This window comes from Salvia miltiorrhiza, chromosome 1, assembly GCF_028751815.1.
Source record: "Salvia miltiorrhiza cultivar Shanhuang (shh) chromosome 1, IMPLAD_Smil_shh, whole genome shotgun sequence".
NCBI classification, from domain to species: Eukaryota; Viridiplantae; Streptophyta; class Magnoliopsida; order Lamiales; family Lamiaceae; genus Salvia; species Salvia miltiorrhiza.
In genome coordinates, this window is record NC_080387.1 from 49,967,125 (window position 1) to 49,994,811 (window position 27,687).

Genomic DNA, 27,687 nt, shown 5'->3' on the forward strand with positions numbered 1-27,687 from the left:
CCAATAATATAAAAATTAAGCATTGACCAATCCACTTGCAACAAATTTATTTTTTGAAATTGAAAACAAGTAAAAAGTGGGCCGTTACATAAGTATACAATTTTTAGGAAATTAAAATGGTAAGACTCAACCACTTTAATTTGAAATTTAAAATACATATAACTTTTTGAGTAGTTACATTTCCAGTTGAAGAAATTTAATCTACAGTCATAATATGTATGCGTTTCCCTGAATTTTTTTCGATCTTGACAAGAATTTGTTCATTCTTTGGAATTGATTGATTAATATACTATGATAAACTGTGGTTAAGTAACTTAATTTAATAGTGCTAGGAAAACAGAACATCTTTTTATCTCGATTCGAGTGATACAATTTGAACAGCTAACATAAGTTCAACGCTCTTATTGATGTTATCTCTATATGATATAATTAGTGACACTATCACTGCAAGGAAAAACTATATAATTAAGCTGCATATATAACCACTTGCTATTTTATAATAAAATTCTGATCCAGCTGGAAGATTCTTGCTGAGTTAGGGACAAAAGCTTGGGTGCGAAGTCCGCAATCAATAGTTAATTATGGTTTACAAATTCAATTTTTATAATCTTTAGTTTTTTTTGTCTTCAAATTTTATAATTCAATTCTTGTCTACGAACAGTGAGGTCAAATCAAAAAAATAGTAATCAACCAAACGTAATATCTCTCACAACGGTTTTATTGCATGCCAAAACTGAGGCCTAACAACATGAAATGTATAGCACGTAAATATGAAAAGGGTTTTTTATTGAGAAAATTTATGAGTGATCAAGCAGCTGCGGGCAAAGGCCGCTTAACCGTGGGAACCAAATGCAAATGGTGGTTCCTATTAACAGTGATGCCGAAGGCCTCTGACATATCCAAATCTTCACCTTTGATGCCATTTGGCATTTTCCAATCAAAATGATAGAGAAGCATAGATAGCGGAAGCTGAACGTTGGCGATCCCGAACGAGATGCCGGGACAGATTCTCCTTCCCGCGCCAAATGGTATGTATTCCAGATTGGTGGCATGGAAATCATGGGAGCTTTCCTCGAATCTCTCCGGTATGAACTTCTCTGCATCTTTCCAGTACTTGGGGTCTCTTCCCAGTGCCCATGCGTTCACTATCACTCTCGTTCCTGCTGGGATTTCGTATCCATTGATTTCACATCTTTGGGAACTCATTCTAGGCAGTAAAAGCGGTAATGCCGGGTGCAATCTCATAGTCTCTTTGATGATTAATTTCAGGTATTTCAGCTCATCAAACTTGTCTTCGTCTACGTATCCCTTGTCGTCGAAAACCCTTCTTACTTCTTCTTGAGCCTTGCTCAGTTCGCTAGGGTTTTTTATCAGCTCTGACATTGCCCATTCCACGGTATTGGCTGACGTGTCAGTTCCACCAAGGAACATATCCTGAAACGGACACATAATCGGATATTGAGATCATCTATATATTCCACTCTCAAATTTAAAATGATGGGCCCTATTAATTCAATTATTAAGTTTAAATTTAATAAAATAATCATATATATTTAGGTTGAATTCTTTTAGTATATTGTAAATTTATAATGAGAAAATAATGGATAAAAAAAGATAGAATAAAAGTAACAGTTTGTTTTAAACAAAGTGACAATTGTTTAATGAATTTTCATAAAAGTGATAGTGTTAATTAATGGATAAAAGTTAACAGTTTTTAGTTACAAAAGTATAGCTAGGAGTGGCGTCATAATTATATTTTATAGCACAACAGTATAAGAAAAATGAAATGCACATACCAGCAGCACTGCTTTGATGTTGGCAGTAGTTAGACTCCCATCTCGTTCAAACTTGAGTAGAACATCTACAAAATCCTCATACTTATCATCATCATCGACGATCTGCCCATTGGTGGTGGTATTGGCTGCTGCTCTAGCTCTATGCTGCTTGATGATGCCATCGAGCAGCTTGTCGAATTTGCGATGCACACGTTGGATTCTGAACAGGGCTCCGGTGATGACCGGCAGTAAGTTGATGGAAGGATAGAAATCAGACAACAAGAATCCCGCGCCTACCTTGAGGGATTCAATGATTACCGCAACGACTGCCTCACGCTCTTTGGTTTTGGCCTTCACCGACGCCCTCGTGATAACATCGTACGACGTCAAGTAAAGCTTATCCGACAGATTGGCCGGGGATCCTTCGCAAGAAGCGATCCATCGGCACAGGTTCATGTTCTCCTCCTCCCTTATGTGGCGGAAGGACTGCACGCGGCGCGCGTTGAGGAGCTCCTGCGTGCAGATCCTCCGCAGCTGGCGCCAGTGGTCGCCGTAGGGAGAGAAGACGATGTTGGTGCGATTGTAGGCCACCGTCTCCGGCGCCAGCCCCGGAGGCCTGTTGGCGAAGATGAGGTCGTGAGTTTTCACCACTTGGTTTGCGAGGTCGATGGAGGAGACGATGAGGATGGGGAGCTCGCCCAGCTGAAGATGCATAAGGGGGCCGTGCTTGGCCGCCAGATCTCGGAAAACGTAGTTGGGCATGGGGGAGCTTAGCATGAGATGGAGGTTTCCGATGAGAGGGAGGGTTTTGGGACCAGGGATGTGTGAGTAAGTGTTTGCGGTTTTTGAGATTTGTAGATATTTCAGAAACGTGTAGAGAAAGAGGAGAAAGGGAAGTAGAGCTATGAGTGTAGATGAGATGTTAAACTCCATAATGTATGATTTCTTTTATGTCTAATTAAGTTGAAGAAGTTGTGTGTTATTAATTCATCTATATATAGAAGAGTTTTTTTTTCTTTCTTCTTTTAAGAAAAAATTATGTAAATGCATACATAGAAGTGTTAATTGCACAAAAAATTTACAACATTTGGTCAAAAGTTGAAAATTAGACACAAACTTTCGATATGTGTATTATTTAATTAACACCGCAAATTTTTTCTCCTATGAAAGCGAAGTTGGCGAAAATTTTAATTTAACATGGACATGATTTCCAACAAAAATTTTAATTTTTGTAGTGAAGCAAACACACATCATTTTGGATCCAGACTTTATGGGTGAATTACACGATTATTAACTAGTTACATCAACGCGATGCGCCGTAAGTATTTTATATACATTAATTTTTATAAATTTACGAGTATTCTAAATACATTTTGTTACACACGCGTTCGCGCGCATATGCACATAAATAATTTATATATATACTTTAAATAATATGTAATGCATGTTTAATTTTTCTTGTTAAAATAAAAATTATGAAAAAATAAGAACAATAAATATAAAGATGGACAATCTGTTAAAATTTCTAATAAGCCAAGTAAATTAATCTATACTTAATTTAAGAAGTTATACAGTTAATTAGAAGGATAAAAATTTAATACTAATAACATATAACAAACCACAAACTCTATATAAATTAAAAAAGACTTAATACATAATTTTAAAATATTAAAAAAAACATAAATATATAATAGCTTAGTTCAATAGCCATTGAGACGATTATTCTGAATACTACAATACATAAATTAGAAAATAAAAGGCTATCATATTTAGAAGGGATATTTGTCGTAAAATACACGAATTTTTAACAAACTCTGATTTTTTCCTAGACCTTTAAAATGTGAAGAAAAAAAAATACATCACATTTCGATTTTTTCTAATTTTTCCCACGGATATGAAATGTACCCCAAATAGAATTTCCAGCGTACGTGGCATAATCGATGGTGAACTAAACATACTCATAAATAATTTGCTAAAACTATTCGAATATATGTTCTGCATAAGTCTCCTGGGGACCATAAATAAAAGTATTTAAATTGCCATATATGTAAATTATTCGAATACATAGTTGGCAGCACGGAATTCGGAGGAAATTGTGAAGAAAGTTACTTATCTATTCCAAAGTCAAAGTGGAAACTAATTAGATTGAAGTTTAAACGGTTTTAATTAAAAAAGGCGGAAAATGGTACCCACATGATCATGTTAATCTAATGGTAGTTATTTATTCTTTATTCTCTAATACATGTTATATATATATATATATATATATATATATATATATATAGGGTGTGATTCTAGAGAGAACTACATTATTTGTGAGAACGGGAGAACCATCAAATCTAATGCATCGACTGTAAAAATTAATGCATTCGCTGTTAAAATTAATGCACTAAAAAAATTAAAAAAAAATGCTCCCTTCAGGATTCGAACCCAGGATCTGCATTCATCCAACAAGATGATGCATCCACCGTAGATCTTGATGATCGAATGGCTGAAAATGGTTCTCCGGTCTTCTTTTATTTATAGTTCTTTCTTGAACCTCTCCCTATATATATATATATATATATATATATATATATATATATATATATATATAGGAAGAGGTTCTAATAAAAACCTCTGTTAAAATGAGAACTAGGAACCTAATCTTGACCTTTTAAATATTAGATCTAATAGTTAGGATTTAGTCAACAAAAGAAACTGTACATTTATTATATTTTACTGTGCACTTAAAAAATATGCAATTTATGCAATTGAAACCAACAATGCAAAATACTCAAGCAAATCGAAATTGTGCATCTATGCAATTGAAACTGTGCATCTATGCAATCGAAATTGTGCATCTGTAGTTTAATCTCAGCCATCTATTTTATTTAAATCAATGGCTTTAAATTGGTTCCTAGTTTTCATCTTAAGAGGGGTTTTTATATTAACCCTACCATATATATATATATATATATATATATATATATATATATATATATATATAGGAAGAGGTTCTAATAAAAACCTCTTTTAAAATGAGAACTAGGAACCTAATCTTAGCCTTTAAAATTGTAGATCTAGTGGTTAGGATTTTTTAAATAAAAAAACCGCCTAATTAGGTTGTATTGGTTTTATAGTGCCGTGTTTTTATCTTTTTAATCAGTGGAAGGTTATTTTTGTATTTTACTATATTCTTAGTTATTTAAAGACTATTAATTAGTTGTGTAATATGTGTGTCGTTAGTTATTCCATTAGCATTCAAATTTCATTTCTTTTTTTATTATTTAATCACTATGTGTTCTTTTTTTATATTTCATTGCATTAGCTTTTATAGACTAATTAAAATTTAAAAAGTTCAAAGATAATATTTCATATATTAAAATATTAATTTTTTTTTAGTTTCATTTTAAATACTTTTTATTTTATCTTAGATGTTAATCAAAGTTAGTACTATTTAATTTAGTATATGTGTCACATATTTAATTTATTTTTAATGCGTAAAGTTATATTGATTTTTCACGTTTTTTTCCTTTGTATATTACTACTATTTTGGTTATTGATTATTTGTTATCTATTTATTTATTTATTTATTTTGTCTACATAATGTAAATCTCAAAACTTGTGTTTATTTAATGCTGAAAATAATTTTGCAATACTACTCTTTTATTTTGAAACATGAATATTATAAGTAAAATTATATACTAACAAAAGTATTTATATATGCAATTACAAAATTATATTCGTGCAACTATATAATATAACAAATGCGAGTCCAATATATGTCGTGTGCAACTCCAATACACGACATATGCAACTCTAATATATGTCGTATGCAACTTAAATATACGTTGTGTGCAACTCTAATATATGCCTTGTGCAATTAGCTTCAATTGTGCAACAAATAACTAATTTCTATGCAACAACTCACATTACAATATTTCGTGCAACTAGTAACCTTCAAAAATGCAACAAGAATTTTACTTTCATATTTAGGAAATTGAATATCATTTTCCACATATATTACCACCTGAGAAAATAAGAAGTATCTTTGCAAACATAAACATCAACAAATGCAACACTAACACGTCAATGTGCAACAACAAACTTATATTTAAATTCTCAACAAAACTAACATATTTTTCATGCATCTCAATTGTGTAAACACTATCACATCTATGTGCATCTTCAGACTCATATTTAAATTCAAATGAACGGTATACCATTTTCCACACAGAACACAATAACCGAGCAACACTATACTTTCATCTATGCAACAAAAAAAACTTAAATATTTTCCACACATTTCAATTGTACATGCAAACACTAACACATATCTAGAAAAGATTTGATCTGATCTGTACACTTGATTCGTATGATAGCTTGTGTAATCTTTAACAGCGGTAGATTTCTAACTCGATTTCGAACCGCAAACTTGTCGAAATTGTCGCAGATCCTCCTTATCCATAGAAACGTCTTGCACAACCGACACACTCTCTCTAAATCGTCAATCGAACACTAATCTTAGCCGGAAAGCTTTGCACGAACAACTCACTCCTTCGAATTACCTCCGCAATAACATCGTTCTTCACTAGAAATTCAGCACAAGCGCTTCAGTCTCTCGAAACCGCCGCACGAGCACTGATCTCCACCAAAAATCTCTGCACAAATGTCGATTTTGATTGAAAAGATCTCCCTAAATTTAGCAAAATCCCACATGTGTTTAACTACATACATGATTCACGTAATAAGATTCATTTTAGCAACAAATCAGCCCTCAATAATTCGTGCAAGTATGAATCATAGAATATGAACCACCACAAAATTATTTGTGCAACAACAAAGTCTGTCTATGCAATTATTAATTTCAAATGCACCAATTCACAATTAAAATATCTAAAAATAATAATTAAAAAAAAAACGCATGGAAATCAACAACACACAAAATTATCAAGCAATACATATTATTTTTTGTGCGAAACATAATACTTTTAAGTTTTTACGCTATGCAACTACACGTCCTTTTGTGCAATAGGTTACAAACACGGTCTTTGATAATTTTCCATGTCTTTTGTCTTTAAAACTTATAAGTTATGCAACTACACTTTCTTTTATGCAACATCCTATTTACTATGCACTAACTCACACTTTAAATGCACCTATACTAAAAAATAAAAGCAAATGAACAAGAGACAATTACATAACATCACCATAGTCTTATCAACGAATTTGTGAAACTATGTTTACCATCCGTGCAAGAACAAAATCAGACTGTGCAGGTAGTTCTTTCCAATGCACTAATTCACACTTAAAATCTAGTAGAATAATAATAAAAAAAAGTATGGAAATCGACCAATACACAATATTATCGAGCAACATATATTATTTTTTGTGCAAAACATAATATTTTAAAAAAATTAAACTATGCAACTACACATCCTTCTATGCAACAAGCTACAAAAAAATGTACTAATTTTTTTTCTATGCTTGTCTTTAAAATTTTTAAGCTATGCAGCTATACATTCTCTGTGCAACATCCTATTTACTATGCACTAACTCACAATTTAAATGTACATTTACTTAAAAATGAAAGCAAATGAGCAAGAGACAATTACAGAGCATCACAATAGTCTTTTCCACGAATTTGTGCAACAAAAAAGAATGACAGTGCAAGTAGTACTTCCCCATGCACCAAGTCAAAATTTGAATGCTCTTAGCATAATATCAAATGAACAAGACAATATATTTTCGTGCAACACATATTTCCCACACATTTTAATTGTGCAAACACATATTTACCTGTTTTGAATCGCCTGAAGAAAAGTCGAGTTCGTCGCCGCCTTGAAATAGCTTTGCCTCCGCCTCCGCCTACTTAGAATCTATGCAACAACACCCATTATCTATGCAACAATATCCAACATCTATATACAACATCAATATCCAACATCTATGCAACAACCACCATCATCCATGCAATAAAACAATTATTAAAAAAATAATAAAAAAAAGTAGAAAATTTGACAAATATGCATCAATATTCCACATATATGCACCAACATTCACCTTTTATTCAATTAAAAAAAAACAAAGTGAAAACGTATGAATTTTGATATTTAAACATCAATATCCAACATCTATGCAACAACCACCATCATCCATGCGATAAAACAATTATTAAAAAAAAAACGAAAAAGTAGAAAATTTGACAAATATGCATCAATATCCAACATATATGCACCAACATTCACCTTTTATTCAATTAAAAAAAAACAAAGTGAAAACGTATGTATTTTGACATTTAAGCATCAATATCCAACATCTATGCAACGCAATCTATCATCTGTGCAACTTTGTAAGGTGTATCAAATAATCGCAGGAAATGGAATATTTTTACAACAAATTGTCACATCTATGCAACAACACCCATCATCTATGCAACGATATCCAACATCTATATCCAACATCTATGCAACAACCACCATCATCCATGCAATAATAATAAAAAAAAAAAAGAGTAGAAAATTTGACAAATATGCATCAATATCCAACATCTATGCACCAAATATCCATCAATATTCAAATAAAAAAAAAGTGAAAACGCATGAATTTTGACATTTAAGCATCAATATCCAACATCTATGCAACACAATCTATCATCTGTGCAACTTTATAATGTGTATCAAAGAATCGCAGGAAATGGTATATTTTTGCAACAAATTGTCACATCTATGAAACAACACCCATCATCTATTCAATTTAAAAAAATTTAACAAAAAACCAACACTTATGCAATAACATCCAACATCTATGCAATTGATTTACCTGTTTCGAATTAAGCAAACCTCCGCCGCCGCACTCCTTCGTCTCCTCTGTTTATAAATCGGACAGCCTCCGCCGCCGGCCCGCCATCGCCTTGCACAGATCGGTAGATTCCTGCAACCTCCTTCGATGAGCAAAGAACGCTGGTAGATTCGACCGCTTCGACCGCCAAAAATCTTGTTTTCCAACAGATCGGCGGCTAGGTGCATAGGCGACCACTCTCCATTTTAAACCCTAGATGAAATTGTAATTGTGAAAACTGAAATGGGGAATGACAAACGTGTGTAATTTTTAATTGCTCTATTACATTTTTACCCTTTCTAATTTAATTACATTTAAAATATTAATTTAATTGTGCATCTCTAATTTAATCTCAGCCATCTATTTTTATTAAATGAATGGTTTAGATTAGGTTCCTAGTTCTCATCTTAAGGGGGGTTTCTATATTAACCCCACCCTATATATATATATATATATATATATATATATATATATATATATATTTATATTTACTATTAATTATATTTATTAAGATTAATGAATCTAGTTCAAAGATTTAATGAGGCTCATGATATTATTTTCATGATATTGAAATATTTTTTGTTTTTATTATTAAAAAAATTAAAACAAGGTAATACATATCAATGAAGTATTTCTTTATAAAATTTCAAAAAAAAAAAAAAAATCTCAAAAGACTCACGTAATTCATATCTACACAAATCAAGAGAACAAACATATCAATGTAGTATTTCAATCACCACAAACAAAGTAATAATTCCAACGGTAATGCAATATAATGATACGCCCGATTAAATGATTTTATTTTCTGCTTAAAGTTTCCTTGTGTTAAAAGTTGCTTCACCAAAATTTCCATCAAAACCTATATTAATATGGAGACAAGGTTGCATGGGAAACTACAAGGCACACTTCTCAAAAAAAAAAAACTTTGCAAGAGACAACTTTGCAACTATTAAATAGTAATATATGTTTCTCTCTCCACGATAGTAATGCGAAGGTTATTTCTGTATATTTAACCAATGCTATAAATATGTAATTATTTTATTTTATTATAAGATGTACCAATTTACCCTTTTTGGCTGGACAAAATTTGTCCAAATAGCTTTACCGTTATTTATGTTTTTATATGTAATAAAAATTTTACAGTAAACAACGCCGTTTTGGGTCTCTGCAAATTTCATATACTTGTAAACGGCGTCGTCCTGTTATGCCACGTGTACAGTTGATGTGGTAAATTCCTTATTCTTAATTAATTGAATGGGCAGTGATATTTAGCCACTCGGTGTCCTGGACACTTAGCTAAAAATCGGGTTTTTTGTTAAGATTTGATTTGACCGATTTTTTGGTATTTTGTGATTTGACAATATTATCCCTTCCATAATAATCCATCGATTTTTTATGATGATTTAGTGAAAATTAATGATGACAAGGCTTAGGAAGATTGAGATCAAAGATTTAGATCTCTTCATTTTAGTGGTCAATCATTCAAATCAATTAATTAATTAAACTTAATTCTATTTTCTTATTATTAAATATAATTAGCTAATTTATTTCAATTAATTAATTTAACTTTATTTCATTGAGTATAATTATTTGGATTTCGTTATTCATACAAAAGTAATTCATTTTGTTATTATCATATCGATTACAATACCTTATTAAAATACTTTCAAATAAAGTATATGTTATATAGATTTCCGAGCAAAATCCAATCGTATGATTTAATTTTTTTTTTCATATTCACTAATTTATTTCAATTAATTAATTCAACTTTATTTCATTGAGTATAATTATTTCGACTTCGTTACTCATACAATAGTAGTTCATTTTGTTATTATCATATCGATTACAATACTATATTAAAATACATTCAAATAAAGTATATGTTATACAGTTTTTCGAGCAAAATCTCATCGTATGATTCATTTCACTTAAAAAAAAAAAATCACCCTCACAATACTTTATTTCATTTAATTAATTCAACTTTATTTCATTGGGTATAATTATTTTGACTTCATTATTTACACTATAGTAGTTTATTTTCTTATTATCAAATCGACTTCAATACTATATTATAATACATTTTCTTCAAATATATGTTATATAGTTTTCCGAGCGATGTCCCATCGTATTAACTATGTTATTTTTATTTTCAACTTCACTAATTCATTTATATTATATCATTCAACTTTATTTCATTGAGTATAATTATTTCGACTTCGTTACTTACATAATAGTAGTTCATTTTGTTATTATCAAATCGATTACAATACTTTATTAAAATACATACAAATAAAGTATATGTTATACAGTTTTTTGAGCAAAATCTCATCGTATGATTCATTTTATTTAATTTTTTATTCACTCTCACAATACTTTATTTCAATTAATTAATTCAACTTTATTTCATTGAGTATAATTATTTCGACTTCATTATTTACACTATAGTAGTTCATTTTCTTATTATCAAATCGACTTCAATACTATATTATAACACATTGTCTTCAAGTATATATTATATAGTTTTCCGAGCGATGTCTCATCGTATTCACTATGTTATTTTTATATTTATTTTCAACTTCACTAATTCATTTCTATTATATCATTCAACTTTATTTCATTGAGTATAATTATTTCGACTTCGTTACTCACACTAGTTCAATTTACTTATTATTATATCGCATTTACTGCTTTATTATAATGCATTTAATTCAAGTATATTTTATTTAATTTTTCGATTGATGTACCATCGTATGATTCATTTTATTTTTATTTCTAACGATTGACTAATGTGATTGCTACTATCGGACAAGGTGGCAAAGTATCACTCACATTTTATTGAGGTCTCAGGTTCAAATCCCCCAAGCACCTTTTTCTTGTATTCATCTTCAAAATGTTTTTTTTTTTTTAATTATTGGAAAAAATTCATTTTTTTTATTTATTACAACTAGCTTCACTAATTTATTAAACTTTATTTCATTGAGTATAATTATTTCAACTTCGTTACTTACACAATAGTGGTTCATTTTCTTATTATCAAATCTACTTCAATACTATATTATAATATGTTGTCTTCAAGTATATGTTATATAATTTTTCGAGCGATATCCCATCTTATTCACAATTTTTTTTTCAAGTTCACAAATTTATTTCAATTAATTAATTAAAATTTATTTCCTATTATCATATCGCGTTTACTGTATTATTATAATACATTTAATCCAAGTATATGTTATTTATTTTTTCGATCGATGCCCCATCATATGATTCATTTTATTTTTATTTCTAACGCTTCATTAATGCGGTTGCCACTCACATATTATTGAGGTCTCAGGTTCAAATCCCCCAAACACATTTTTCTTGTATTTTAGTTTTTTTTCAAATCATCTTCGATTTTTTTAAAAAAAAAAATATGAAAAAATATATATAACTGAAAACAAATCTAGGATTATTTCCACCAATCACCTTTTTCTTGTATTTCAGTTTTTTTGTTAAAAAACAAATCATCTTCGAATTTTTTTTAAAATATATATAAATGAAAACAAATCTAAGATTATTTTGAAGGAAAACTCTAAATTAGTGGAAACAAATAAAATTAACATAAAATCGCAAAATAAAAAATATAATAAATGTGGAAATAAATCTAAGATTATTTTAGAAGAATATCTATATTATTGGAATCAAATCTAAGATTATTTTTTGGAGAATGAAAATCTCTAAATTAGTAGAAACAACTAAAAATAACATAATTTTCAAAAAAATAATAATAAATATTCGGAAAAAACTAACATAATTTTTGAATATAAAAATACAAAATTTCAGAAAAAAAATATTTTCGAAACAATAAAAAAATAATATGTGGAAACAAAAATAGGATTATTTTTAGGAGAATCATAAAATTAGTGGTAACAAATAAATAAGACATAATATTCAAATATAAATAAATAATTTAATCATCAATAAAAATGAATAATAATAATTTCAGAAAAAAGCTGGAAACAAATATAGGATTATTTTAACAAGAAACAAATAATCAAAAGAATTCCAGAAATAAACTTTGAATATGATTTACATAATTTTGGAAAATAAATAACCAAAAAATAAGGAAACAAAAAAACAATAAATAAGGAAACTGAAAAACATACGGATTGTTATAAACTAGAGAGAAGAGGAGAAGAAGAGAGAATAGCGTAGAGAGCATAAAGAGAATAAATCTGCAGGAGCGTCTTATTATGAGGACTAAATGCCTCTATTTATAGGAGATACAAAGCTAGGGTTAGGGTTTAGGGTTAAGTCATTTAATAGGGAAATATATATTTTATATATATTTACAACACTCTCCCTTAAATGACTAACCCTAAAAATATGCTGCCTCATTAAAACCTTGCTAAGAAAAATTCAATGGAACAAAAACCTAGTCTAAGGAAAAAGAGTACAGCTGCTCCCCCTGAAAATGATCATTGTATATCTTTGAGTCGATGCATGCCGATCTTGTGTATTAGCTTTCTGAAAGTCGATACTGGTAATGTCTTTGTGCATAAGTCCACCAATTTATCGCTTGATCGAATCTTCATGCATCCTTTGAGTGCGTGCAATTTGACTTCAAAGAAACTCTTCATTTGATGTTAGAGTCTAGATGTTCATGCCTTGTTAAAAACCTCTCCGTAAAAACCCTATGGGGAAAATTCGGTAGAGGAAAAAAGTACAAGACGTATATTTATTCATACACTAGTTGCCTCGTTAAAAACCTTAACTAAGAAAACCTTGTAGGAAAAAACTTAGTAAAGGAAAAAGAGTACAACCATTTGGCCTTCAGGGCCATTGACCTTCAAAGTCTAATTTTCGAAACTATTTAAAAGACCCTGCTCCCCCTCGAGATAACAATCTTGAATGTGTTCAATATAGTTTTCGAAATTAAATAAATTATCAACATCATCCACCAATTTTGAATTTCTATTTCTTTCATTACATAGACCAATTGTAATTTGCTTTGAATATAACCAATAACATGGTTAATATCATTTAAAATTCTCCTTCTTAGAGAAACATTAAATCTTGCTAGCAAGTCAACTTCGAATTGTATATCATGCATGATAAAAGTAGTGCTTCAATAGCACACAAGTAAGGAACTTCGGGTCCTAAGTAATTTCGTTGTTTTCTTTTGGTCTAGGTGAATGAATGTGATATATTCATATTCATCAAAAACCTTCTTCGGGTAGGTCGATTAAATCGATTAGTTTGAAATACTTTATCGAAAAGATGCTCGATCTACAAGTCAAGACAATACTCATCTTTAGACATAAGTTAACTTCCTCATGTTTTGAGTATTCATATATGTTCTTTCTTCGGGAAGAACTTCCTTAGTTGGTTATGGACTTTCACATATATATTTATGTTTAATGGCCTATATAATAATACAACCATAACGTCCATAAATTTGGTATTTATATCAATGAGTACTGCCATAAAATGTTATATAAATAACGAAACATAATGTCATTCATAACATGAGAATATATTTGGGAATCTCAATCCCTTGAACTACTAACCTCGCTTAATTATTTTCATTTAGTGAGTTCGGCTCTGCCTCATTGCTTACTTCTATATTTTTAAGTGCTTCTGGCACACTAATATAATTTGTTTTGGATCCAAATAATCTTCAAGTTGAACTAACAATTTGTTGAGGCAAAAGTTGTTGTCGACAACTATAATTTTTTCTATTATACGATTCTCACGTATTCACAAAGTTCATGGCAACTTTAGTAAGACCAAACTTTCACCATTTTTCATAATATTTGGTCTAGTTGTTTCGTAATCCCAATATTACGATAATTTAGTGCACGTGCAAAATGTATTGGGATTATCGTCTTCAGGACGATCCTCTTCATGAGGTTTCGGAATTATTTGAGTTCTTTATTTGATTTTGTAATCCGCGGATATTTTATCTTGGGCACCAATAGGTCGTTTACGCTTCTGGCGTCAATAAGAATTAAATCAATTTCGTCCTTCGTGGACTTCAATTATTTGTGGTGCAATATGACATATATATAAGATTTCACTCATTTGGCAGTCAATTATAATTTGTTGAACTTCTAGTTCATAATGCGTGAATATAACATAATTAATCCAACGAGAAATTTACGGCATTGTATAATTCATCATTCATATCTCCCCCTAATGCCGAAAAAAGTTTTAAGTTGGATAAATCAAAGTAACAACATATGAATTGATCCTCAATTATTGGCTCTATATATGTATTTTTCATAATGTATACATATAATTTTCATAGAGCTATGAGTGCATTTGAATGATGATAAAATAGTTTAGTAGATGGAAAATCCTCTTCAGGAGGTATTTTAATCACGCACTAATTGTAATGTAGACAACCCAAATACTCAAGTCTTGAGTTATTTTAAAATCATTTGGGTGTATGAATTTGATATTCATCTCGATATGACTATATGATAAAATAATTGATCTTGTATAATTATTCAATTCTCATGGGAGAATAAATGAAGCTCTTCCGGAGCCCATACAAAAATAATATCATTTTTCAATTGTATTGTTACCCTTATTCTCAATAAAAGTTCAAAAACAATTGAATTGAGATGACGAATTGCTCTTCAAGAACTTGTATTCATCATGAATATTAATTGTGCTACTTCGGGAGCAACAATATAAATCGAATAGATAAAGCAATGTAATAATTAAATGAAATACTACTAAATAACAAGTAAATACTAAAATAAAGCTTAAAAATAAAAATTCATTCTCAATATTTTAATATTCTTCCGAAATATTAACTTTATCTCATGTGTTCATCAGGAACACATTATATTTAAAATTGAGGATGTCGTTGTGTTTCAGCAAGAACTTCAACGATTTAGTTTTAATAATCTTTGCGATTATTAAGAGTTGCAGATTCATGTTTCTTCAGGAAACAATATAGTAACAATTAATTTAATATGTTACATAAATCATAAATCGATACAAGCTCTTACAAGCCATTTGTCATTTGTGCAATTATGCACAAAAATCAAGATAATCATATATATTATCCAATTATTTGCAATCCTTCTGGGATTGTTTTAATTGTATATCAATTTCAATATTAATTCACAAGTATGAATTAGACAAATTAATGTCAATATCATTACATATGAAGGAATTGATTAAACTAAATAATCCTTCACGAATTGTGTTGATAAGATATTTCATCGCTAAAAATTAATGAAATACATATAAAATGATTGACCATATACGAAAACATATTAGGTTTATATTGCAAAATTTAAAAGGTTATAATGCACATAGATGTTCCAACTGGTAAGAGTAATTGGCTATGAGATGAAATATGATGTGTTCCTCTAAATATTATTATAAATAAATCAAGCAAGATGTGAAGTTTAGTTCATACAACCAGCAAACTAAAAACAACAGAGATTAAAGTTGTGTTTTGATAGATTTTCATAAGGCGATGCACATGGCCAAGCTTTCATTCTCATAGAGCAAATCAAATATAACAGTTGACAAACTAATTTAGAATTAACCCTTTCATACATGATTAACAAACTAATTTTTTTTAGAGAAGCAATCAAACATATTGATTGCCCACGTCATTAAATTCACAATTGAAGGCAACATATAATTTTGGGGGTTTGAGAAAAAGTGGAGTCAATCGAATCAAAAATTTAATAACATCAATTGCAATTTTAAAAAATAAATTTATATATAATAGTACCTTGCAGGAAAGACACGATTCTTTCCTAGGGCATACCATCAAGAATAAAGGTAGATTAATCACATAGAACGATGAACTCTCTTGTGGTAGAACAATCGTGATGATAACATGTTATAAACTAGAGAGAAGAGGAGAAGAAGAGAGAATAGCGTAGAGAGCATAAAGAGAATAAATCTGCAGGAGCGTCTTATTATGAGGACTAAATACCTCTATTTATAGGAGATACAAAGCTAGGGTTAGGGTTTAGGGTTAAGTCATTTAATAGGAAAATATATCTTTTATATATATTTACAACACGGATATCTTAAAACCGAAAATAAAAAACAATAAAATCTCCTAAAATTAATAAGGGATAAATTAGTAAATACACAAATCACTCAAAACCGACCCATTTTGGTTAATTGAAAAAAATCGGGTTTTGACAAGACACTCGGTGGCCAAATGTCATTTCCGTAATTGACTATACAAGTCAAAGTAAACACTAAATTGTCTAAATAGCACGAATTGTCCTGGGCACTCAACGCACGCATTGTGACTATAATCCTTATTTTCTAGAAAGGCGGATTTATTTTTAAAAACGCATTCAACAAAAGAAATTTCGCACCACTTAATTATTTTTTAATGAGGGATAGCAACCTATAATATTTCAAGTTATTTTATAAAATATGGTCAATTGCAAATAAAACCCTCACCTATCAACCAATTGGCAACTGTTATAAAAAAATACACAATCTGTTGATTTATTACAAATAGGTTATGTTTTTTTTTTTTTTTTTATATATAATTCTAACACTTTGAAAGTAGTATTATAATTACGAATTGATCGAGTCATAGGTGATAGATTTTATTTGCAATTAATTAACCCCATAAAATATATTAAAGTCGCGTCACCTTCTGGAATCACTCTCCCAACGATGTGGAAATTAATACTACTAATTAATAAGTAGGACAAAACTCACGGCAATTAATCTGTTCAAAGCATCTTTAATTTCTTTTTATAGAGTTGAGCTAGCGTTGATGATCAGGTGTTAAACTCCACAATTTGATGTCTGATATTTCTCTTGTGTTGGACCATCTATATTGAGATATTTTCAATACCCAATTAAATTGTTAACTTTGGCATGGAATTCGATGTCCCAATTTTTATTTTTTATTTTATTTTATTTATGTGTTATTGTGTTCTATTACTATATCTATTAGTTTAGATAATATTTTTTATAAAAATAAAATTTATTATAATATTCTAAATAATTTTACCTTTTATTTCAAAAAATGAAATATATATATATACTCTAACTTTGGATTTACCAACTTTAATAATGAATTATTAACTAATAAAAATAAAATCAAGTGATAAATAATTATATATCGTAATTGAATGGAATAAATCTAAGTTAATTATAAAATTTTTAAATTCACGCATACAAAATAAAAATTGAAGAGAAAAAATGAAAGAAAATTAAACTTAATTAAAAATAATTCTTATTTTAATATAAGTTGCCACATGAAAACTTAATTAATTAAGTACGTCTCAAATTTCAATCGCATTTATTTTCACTTATACATGAACAATTAACAATTTTCAAATCATAATACTCGCTTCATATATCCTTTAAGAGAGTATTAAATATGTGATGACATGAGTTTTAAAAAAAAGTTGGTAGATGATGTGTTGAGTGTAAATGAGTGGTTGTGGTTAAATAAAGGGTTAATTGCATGAAAATACACGAACTTTAGTCGCAATTTCATTTTGCACATGACTTTTGAAACTTACATTTTAAATCATGAACTTTACATTCGTTCCAAATTTTCCTTAAAATTGAGCTCTGACACCGGAGAGGCTGATGCGGCGCCTATGTGGCAGCCGGGCATGTGCCATTTAAACAGCCGAAAGTTTGCAGACATGGAAACGACTTCGTTTTGTAAAACGATGCCATTTAAACAGTCGGAAGTTTTTTTCTTCTCAAACTGCAACCGCCTCTACCCCACAATTGCTGGAAATGGCTCACGCCGCCTTGACATCATTACAACGAGCTCTGAAAAAATCAGAAGTCGTCGCCGGCCGCGGCGGCAGCAAAGAGGCTGGATTTTAATGCTAAGACTGTTGCTGCTGCTTCAATTACTAATTTTAATGCTAAGACCGCCCAAAAATCAATCGGAAACCACTACAACATCAGCGCCGAAGCTTGGAATCAGAATGGCGACACTCCTCTCACTCCCAAAATTCAGAGCAGTTGCCTATTCCTTCTAATTTCCGACAAGGTTTCACGCAGCCAATCCCCCATTTTCTCCTCTAATTTCCAGAATCAAAATCGGCGATACTTCTCTTCGAAATTAAAATCACACGCCCACACTAATACGACGCACATTTCACGCCGTCGATTCCCCTTTTCTCCTTCTTTATCGGCGGAGAGCGCCGCCGCTAATGGCTAAGATTGAGGGAGCTAGGGTTTCCGATTTGGGGATTGATAAACGCGGTATTAAAATGACGTCGTTTTGTGCCACGTCGTTTGAATTAATGACGTGTCACATACGCGTGGCATGTTTGAAGACACGTCATCTTTCCGGCTGCCGAAGCTCAATTTTAAGGAAAATTTGGAACAAATGCAAAGTTCACGATTAAAAATGTAAGTTTCAAAAGTCATGTGCAACATGAAATTGCGACTAAAGTTCGTGTATTTTCATGCAATTAACCCTTAAATAAATTGTGTGGTTATGTAAAAATGAGTGATTGTGATTAAAACGATAAAGTGGGGCCATGTCCCAAAATAGAAGTGATACTTTCTTATAAGACGGATGAAAATGAAAAATATGATACTTTCTTATAGACGGAGGGATTATATGGTAACACAGCACGAAGTTATGAACAATTAGGCAGTAAATTGAATCCTTGACTTTGAACAAAATCAAAATATAACATGACTTTATCAACCTTTCAAATTAAATAATTGCAAACTTCTTGACTTGACTTTCTAAACTTGCAAAAAACTTAGAAATAGTGATTTCTTAATATAACGAGAAATTATGAAGGCTGCATGCTCCTGTTTACTAATCGAACTCTTTCATATGTTTAGAGATGCTAATAAAGTTGCTCACAGATTAACACTCTATGCTTTAGATTACCCGCAACCACTATTGTGGAAGGATGATTTTTCTTCTTGGTTGCAGATATTATAATTGATGACATTAATTCATAGTTAATACAATATCTTTTTTATTTCAAAAAATGATTTCTTAATATATGCTAATTAAGTCCTAGCTAACATGTTTTGACCAACAATGGCATAATATATATCTTAGTACTTATTGCGGGATAAATTGTTTTTCGGGCTCAATTTATCATATTTATGCTGAATTTTTGAAACTTTGTCTTATATTTACAAAACAACCAAAGTTACGGGCTTAACTTTGATCTCTACTTCAAGTGCTAACTTAAATAAAATAATACTACTCCCTCCGTCCCGCGAAGCGTGACCCACTTTCCTTTTTGGGTTGTCCCACGAAGCTTGACCTGTTTCTAAAAAAAGCAAAAAATTTACCATTTATTCACCTTTTCACCTACCACACTTAACACACAAAATATCAATTTCTTAATTCCTGTGCCGAAAAGAAATGAGTCACGCTTCATAGGACGGAGGGAGTATAAGTTAATCTACTAATTGAACATTTAATGAAATAACTTTGAGGTTGTCTTTTTTGTATAATCCTTCAAATTCCAAGTTTTTGTTTGAAGAAGATAAATATTTTGTCCTCAAGGCTTAAGGGAACATTTAAGTGGTGCGAACTCTTAGTTATGAATAATGAGATCTAAAGTTTAAATTTGGTTATTCTTTTTTTTTTTTCAAGTGAAAGAAAAAAATGAATATTTAAAAATTCTTGTGACGGTGAATTTACACTTGATACCTTTTTCCTCAAGGGTAATAATGTAACTTTCTAAACATATTGGTCAAATGGTTGGCACTAGCACCCATATTTTGACTTCTTTTCATTTGTGGTGGTGACGTATTTAAAAGAAAATTCGTAGTAGCTACTAGCTAGTTAATTATTTTTTGATTAAGGAATCATTGGAATAGGATATGCATTTACAACCAAACTCACTGGAATTTAATATGTCTATATTGTTTCAGATTCAAGTTTTATTTTTGTTGACTTTTACTTGAGATCATCGACTCAACTAAAAATAGAAATTCTTCATATCTTTTCGTTGCCTGCAACATTTATTAGTAGTAGTAGCAGAAGAAAAGCTGCGGACAAATTAATCAAAGCTATTTACTTTTTGGGGTTTTATTTGAGTTATGGGGGATATCTAGAAAGTGGACCGAAAATATATGATACTCCCTTCGTCCTCTAAATAATTTTTTATATTTTTTTTAAACGTCCCTTAAATAATTTCTTATTTATTTGGGACAGTACTTAACCGTTAATAATATTTTATTTATTCTTATTTTTCAACTTTTCATCACTCTCAATACGAATTATAACACACCAATTTCAATACTAATTATAACACTTTTCTCCACTATCAATACACAACTTTTTCTTAAAACTCGTGTCGTCTCCTACTTGGAAGTTATTTGGGGGACGGATGGAGTATACATTATACTCTCTCCGTCTGCGATATCGTTTCCACATTGTGGAGGACGCGAGTTTTAAGAAAAATGGTGGATAATAGTGGATATGTGTTGAAGATCATACTCCCTCTGTCCGCCAAGATTATGTCACAATTACTATATCGGACGTCCGCCAAGATTATGTCACTTTCCTTTTAAAGCAATGGTCCCACCATCCTATTTAATATTTTATTCTTACTAATACTCTTTATTTACAAAAAAACCACCCAAAATTCAATCTCAACCACACATCTCATAAAGTGGTGGGATCTGTAATAGATCTAGCTGGATTTATGTTTCACGGTAGTGGATCTGTAAGGATAGTGTATAAAGTTAAAAACTTGATGAGGAAGAAGAAGAATAGATGGGAGAAATAGAGAAAGAATCCGAGGAGGAGGCAGAAGCATGGGAGATAGGATATTTCATTTCTTAGGTCAAAACTTTTACATGCAAAGCATATATATATGCTGGTCCCCTCACGTAACTAACTGGCTTGGAAAAGTAAACAAATAACAATTAAATAGATAACATAAACACGCTTCTTCAAATAACAACCATCTTCTTCCTTAGCCACTTTTTGAGAGGAAATCCTCCCCTGTTTTGCCAACGAAATTTCTTTCTTCAGCCAGCTCAGCACCTTTTTCAGCCAATAGCCCAGAACTCATTTGCTTCTCCTCCTCCATTATCGTAACAATAATGGAGGATAGTGGATCTGTGTAACAATAGGCCTTTTCTCCTGGAGTAGCTCTGATACCAAATGTAATAGATCTAGCTGGATTTATGTTTCACGGTAGTGGATCTGTAAGGATAGTGTATAAAGTTAAAAACTTGATGAGGAAGAAGAAGAATAGATGGGAGAAATAGAGAAAGAATCCGAGGAGGAGGCAGAAGCATGGGAGATAGGATATTTCATTTCTTAGGTCAAAACTTTTACATGCAAAGCATATATATATGCTGGTCCCCTCACGTAACTAACTGGCTTGGAAAAGTAAACAAATAACAATTAAATAGATAACATAAACACGCTTCTTCAAATAACAACCATCTTCTTCCTTAGCCACTTTTTGAGAGGAAATCCTCCCCTGTTTTGCCAACGAAATTTCTTTCTTCAGCCAGCTCAGCACCTTTTTCAGCCAATAGCCCAGAACTCATTTGCTTCTCCTCCTCCATTATCGTAACAGGATCCTTTCTCCACTACATCAAAATCATCACCAATTTTATTAAATCTCGTGCCCAACCAATTTGGCATAATTGGCGAACGGAGGGAGTACTAAACAACCTCCAGCTAAGCTTACTGTTGTCCAACATGAAAAGCAAGAGTCAACAAAGACACCTCATGGAGATTAGCACGTGATATGGTTGCTAAAGTTTAGACCATCAGTTATGCTTTAGTTACTTTTGTAGTTTTGTATTTTGTCTTACTTGATGTACTGTTTCATTGAGTTGTTAGGGTTTAGCTGATAGCCATTTCAGTGCTTGAGTTAGTCTAGTATATATAGAGTCTTTGTATCATGAAAATGTTGTGCCGCACACTTATCAATACAAGAAAAGTCCTATTACACTAAAATGGCTTCATCTGCTCTTATCTCTTTTTCTTTCATGGTGTTAGAGCAGGTCGTTTAAGGACCTGTCTCTCGATACTCACCCTTCTTTTGTTTTCTTATTTCCTTTTCATTATGGCTAAAACGACTACCCAAGCCTCCACACAAATCCCGATTATTCCTCAAACCAATCAAATTTCTGTCAAGTTGAATGACACAAATTTTCTCATTTGGAAGCAGCAAATTATGGTTAATGCTCGTGGATATGGTCTTGAAAAATACCTTACTCAAGATCTTTCTTCTTCCACTTTACCTGAGTACTCATCTTGGATGCGGCAAGATCAACTCCTCTCAGCTTGGATCCAGTCCTCCCTCAGTTAAACCACCATGATTCTTGTTGTTGGGTTGAACACCTGCAAAGAAATCTGGGATGCTCTTCTAAAAAAAATTCAAATCAGTCGAAAACAAAGGTTATGCAGTACAAACTACAGCTGCAAACTCTCAAGAAATAAGGAATGGCTATGAGAGACTATCTTAGCAAGATCAAAACATGATGTGACTTGCTAGGATCTGCAGGTTATGCCATGATAGAAGATGATCAAATAATGTATATCTTTTCTGGGCTTGGTGCAGAGTATGATTCAGTCATGGTTACTATTACATCCAAACCTGAGGTCTAGACTCTTAGAGATGTGAGTTCTTTACTCCTGAGCTTTGAAAGCAGAGTTGAATTTGCCAAGACTCAAGTCATCAACATAGAAGGTTCACAGCCTTCTGTCAATTTTGCTTCTAATGGTGGTCAAGGAAATAGCAACACTCAACATCAAAAAGGCTCTGAAAGAGGATATCAAGGTAACAACTATCAATCAAGAGGAGGTTTTGGTGGAAGGGGTCGTGGAAATAATAAAGGAGGTGACAGATCTGGAAGATTTGGAAACAACAAACTTATTTGTCAAGTCTGTGGTATTCCTGGTCACACTGCAGATAGGTGTTGGCATAGATTCGAGCCCAACTTCATTCCTACACAGCGAAACAACAACATGAGGCCTCCACCTTCAAATCAACACAATTTTTCACAACACTCCTTCCAACCTAACTTCCCTCAGCAGCCTGGTCTCAACATGGTTCAACTTCCTTCTCAATCCGGTTCAGAATTCAACTTTGACAATGGCAGCATCTCTACTTGGTATCCTGACTCTGGAGCTACAAACTAGGTTTCTAATTAATGACTACAACTCCCTTCACTCAGCCTCAGAGTATCATGGAGGTAAACTTTTACAAATGGGAAATGGTTCACTTGTTAATATTGCACATATTAGAAAATATGTTCTTAAAACTCCATCTCATTCCAAACATTTCATTCTAAATAATCTCTTGCATGTGCCTAGCATCACTAAGAATCTTCTTAGTGTTTCACAGTTTGCAACTGACAATAATGTCTTCTTTGAATTCCATCCTGCCTATTGTTTTGTGAAGGACCAGGTAACCAAGCAAACTCTTCTCAAGGGCACTCTTAGAGATGGTCTCTATCAATTCTCTTTCCAAAAAGCACCTTCTGCCAAATGCTCTCTTTCAATCAAGGGTACTGAAGCCCATTCAGTTGTTGACTTTCTTGCTGTTCTTTCTGTTTCTAGTACCTCTAGTGTACCTTCCAATTCTAGTCTAGATGTTTGGCATAGGAGGTTAGGTCATTGTGCTTTTGACATTCTTAAAAAGGCTCTCAAGAGTTGTAATATTTCCTATGAATCAATGAAATCTCCTGATTTTTGCCACTCATGCTCAGTTTCTAAGATTCACAAGTTACCTTACACACACTCTCTATCTGTGCACAATGAGCCTCTTGAGCTTATACACAGTGACTTATGGGGTCCAACACCTGTTACTTCAAGAAACGACTTCAGCTACTATATCTCTTTCATTGATCATCACAGCAGGTTTACTTGGATCAACTTACTCAAACAAAAATATGAGGTTCTTTCAGTTTTTCAGAAGTTTAAAACCATATATGGTAGAAACTTAGTTTTCCAAGCATATTAAGATGATTCAAACTGATTGGGGTGGTGAGTATCAGGGTTAATTTAACATCCTTTTTACAAAACACTGGGATATTACACAGAATTTCTTGCCCATACACTCCTCAACAAAATGGTCTAACTGAGAGGAAACATAGGCATATAGTGGAAATGGGTTTGTCTCTTTTAGCTCAAGCTAATCTGTCACACCCCAATTCTTGAAGGAATAAATATAATCGAGGTGCAACTAATTCATAGAAATAAACAAGGAACAACCTTGTTAAAACCCGAATAATAAGATAACGAGTCGGGCTAAGCCCCTTTGGATCACAAGTTTTGTTTCATGCTTCTGACAACCGAAATTCATTGGTATAAATTTAGTAGTGAAGAGTCTAAGCTCGGTCAGGTATATCATTTGAAATTTAACATGAAGATCTTAAGTTGGGAAAACAAAAGACTGATATGAGTAATTGCTACAGCGGAAGTCTAACATAGGAATTTATCTCTAGCCTCAGCTCCGTCCCGTCAGCACCGGCCAGCCAACCTGAAAACATTTGAAAGTATTTTTGGGCTAAGTACTAATGTACTCAGTGGGCATGCATTTTCTGAAACATCTCATATTTTAATAAAGACAGTTTATCCAATCGTACTTGACATAACTTAGAAGGTTTTAAATTGAAAGAACTTCTAAGCATGTTAAAATAATTTTCATTTGTGCGCACATGTCACACTCCCTTTCCGTTACTCGCTGTGATCCCGGACCTTTTAGCCACCGACGGATGCATTACTCCTGCTTTACTTGGACTGAGGGCGTAACCCAGCCAAGCTCCCATTTGGGACCCAATGCTCCGGAACACATCCCGTCGAGCACCCTTATAACGCCTCATACATGATTAGTGCCCGATGGAGATCAACCCACCAGGTCAGCTAATAGGTGTACACAATTCTCAAATAACGTGTTAGGTCAAGAGAGAACCTCGATCGATTCATTGTTGCGAGCCTTAAACAGAGCAGAGTGCACAAAAACATTTTATTGGATAAACAGTTTTCATTACATTAAATAAACAATTTGCATTTCATTGAAATATTTAGAGCTTAATAACTCAATCATACTTTGTACATTTGGAAAGTAAGCCCACCTGGATAGGCAAAGCCTGAAGATCATACACATAAAAACCTGTCTTGGGAAAGCAGCGTTAATCCCCCTGGTCACAAAGCCTACAAGAAATTCTATTCTTAATAGGTCTCGTGAAGCTAATCTTACGTCGTGGTGAAGTGCTTAACATTCTATGATTCACTTAGCCGGGTTTTCAAAATTTAGTAAATAAATAATTGAAAACTAAATTCTTGAGTTAAGGACACCAACAATATCCTTATTCGATTTTCTTAAATAATTGGATTTATAAATAAACCAATTTAAATCATGAGTACTTTTATTTGCAAAAATGCATATGCAAATGCATGTCATGCTTAGCATATAATAAGTAATCACTTAAAATATGCACATAATAATAATATAATATTATTATGCAAATCATCTTTAAAATAATTAATCAACTACTGATAATCAAATTAATTAAAATGTGGACTGCCCAAAATAATTTAATGTCAGGCCCAACTTCTTAAAAATTCGTAGCCCACATAAATGAATAGAGATGGACTAATTAAATAAATAAAACAGGCCCAACACTCATAAAAATCGGCCCAAGACTCGGCCCAACAGCCCAAGCCCATACCTAGCCCAACTCTCAACCTTTTCTCCCCCTATTCTCTCTCTCGGTCGCAGACTCACACGCACACACACACACCCAGCGCCGCCCAGCCTCCCTCTTCCTCCTTCTTCCGGCGGATGACAGCAGCCGGCCTCCGGCCGCCGCCGTCGCCCCCTGACCTCCATCTCCCTCTGTCTCCCTCTCTCTCGATAGCTCACACACCCACACACTCACAGCCCTAGATCTCTAAACCACGACAGCCACCTCCCATCTCTCGACTTCGGCAGTCGACAACAGTGGCGTCGAGTCACCGCCTCCGCCCCATCTCTCTCCCTCTTCCTCTCTAGCTTCAGTCCGGCGACTGCAGCAGGAAAGCTGCCGCCGACCGCCCCCCTCTCTAAATCGGCGGCCGCAGCAGCTGACAAGGTCTACCGCCGCCGCCTGACGTCCCTCGAAACAGACCAGCGAACAGCAGCAGACGAAGCCCACTGCCGCCGCCGAACGCCCTCTGAAACTCCCCTCCGTCCGTCCTTGGCTGGGCAGCAGCGGCACCACCGCCGCCAAGCCCAGCCTCCCTCATCTCTCTCCGACGATGACGCAGCTACAGGCTGCGCCTCCGCCTCCGGTCTCGCCCTCCGTCAGACCGCAGTAATGGCCGCTGCTACCACCCATCTACCCCTTCACCCTGCTCAATTCCGGTCGACAGCAACTGCTCTTTGCAGCCACCGTCGCCGCCCAGACTCTACCCGACTCGAGGCAGCGGCCCGACTCAGGCATCGCAGTTTAAAAACAAGGAATAAAAATCAAAGTTTCAAACTCAACTTCTTCTCCTTTTATCTCAAACATGCATCATATATGTATGTATATATGCAGATATATATAAAGCTTGTATCTTCAGTTATGGGGCTGCTACTCATGCTTGTTGGTTTGTAAAATCTTAATGGTGTTTGAATCATGCTGCGTCAATGAAAGAGATTGAAATAGGGGTTTAAAGGCAGACCTTGATTGAATGAGTTCTGCTATGTTATGTGGTGATCTTGTTTCTGTTTGAACTTCGTTGCTGGGGTGAACTTCGTTGCTGGGTGAGGAATTAGATGAATAAGGGAGATATTTAAGGGAGTAGGATGAACATACTTGCCGCAGTAGAAGACATGGTAGGAAGCGTGGGTGAAGGAGTCAAAAATGGTAGGAAGCGTGCAAAAGAGTGGGCGCATGGTTGAGATGCCTGATAACTGGTAGCTGTAGTTGGCAGCAATGGAGGTGGTGGATTGGGCTTCTTTTTTTTTTAGGAAAAAAGACTCTTGGGCTTAATTATTAACAAGGAAGACTTAATTAAAACTAGGGCCCAAAATAATATTTGTCAAAGCCCAACACATTCAAAAATTAAAGCCTAATATAGACTTAAATTAAATCATGTACAAATAAATACTAATCATATAAAATAATCACATATTCATATAATTCAATTTATGCAATG

At 32.8% G+C, this 27,687-nt stretch overlaps 1 protein-coding gene and 1 non-coding gene across 2 annotated transcripts; one reads left to right on the forward strand and one right to left on the reverse strand.

The window, feature by feature from the left end:
• Positions 1-680: 680 nt before the first annotated feature.
• On the reverse strand, positions 681-2,789 carry LOC130990139 (cytochrome P450 71D10-like). The gene is made up of 2 exons (XM_057914344.1): positions 1,797-2,789; positions 681-1,434 (listed from the first exon to the last, which is right to left on the reverse strand). The coding sequence occupies exons 1-2, from the start codon at positions 2,706-2,708 to the stop codon at positions 808-810; spliced, it is 1,539 nt and encodes a 512-aa protein (XP_057770327.1). The 5' UTR covers positions 2,709-2,789; the 3' UTR covers positions 681-807.
• A 20,278-nt stretch (positions 2,790-23,067) lies between these two features.
• LOC131007405 (small nucleolar RNA Z247) lies at positions 23,068-23,206 on the forward strand. The gene has a single exon (XR_009096107.1). It is a non-coding gene; the product is annotated as a small nucleolar RNA Z247 (small nucleolar RNA).
• Positions 23,207-27,687: the final 4,481 nt, after the last annotated feature.

Excerpts from the sequence above, each read along its gene's own strand:
- LOC130990139 (XM_057914344.1), bottom strand. The coding sequence starts at position 2,708 with ATGGAGTTTAACATCTCATCTACACTCATAGCTCTACTTCCCTTTCTC. Across the intron at positions 1,435-1,796 it reads ACATCAAAGCAGTGCTGCTG|GATATGTTCCTTGGTGGAAC; the intron begins GTATGTGCATTT and ends TGTCCGTTTCAG.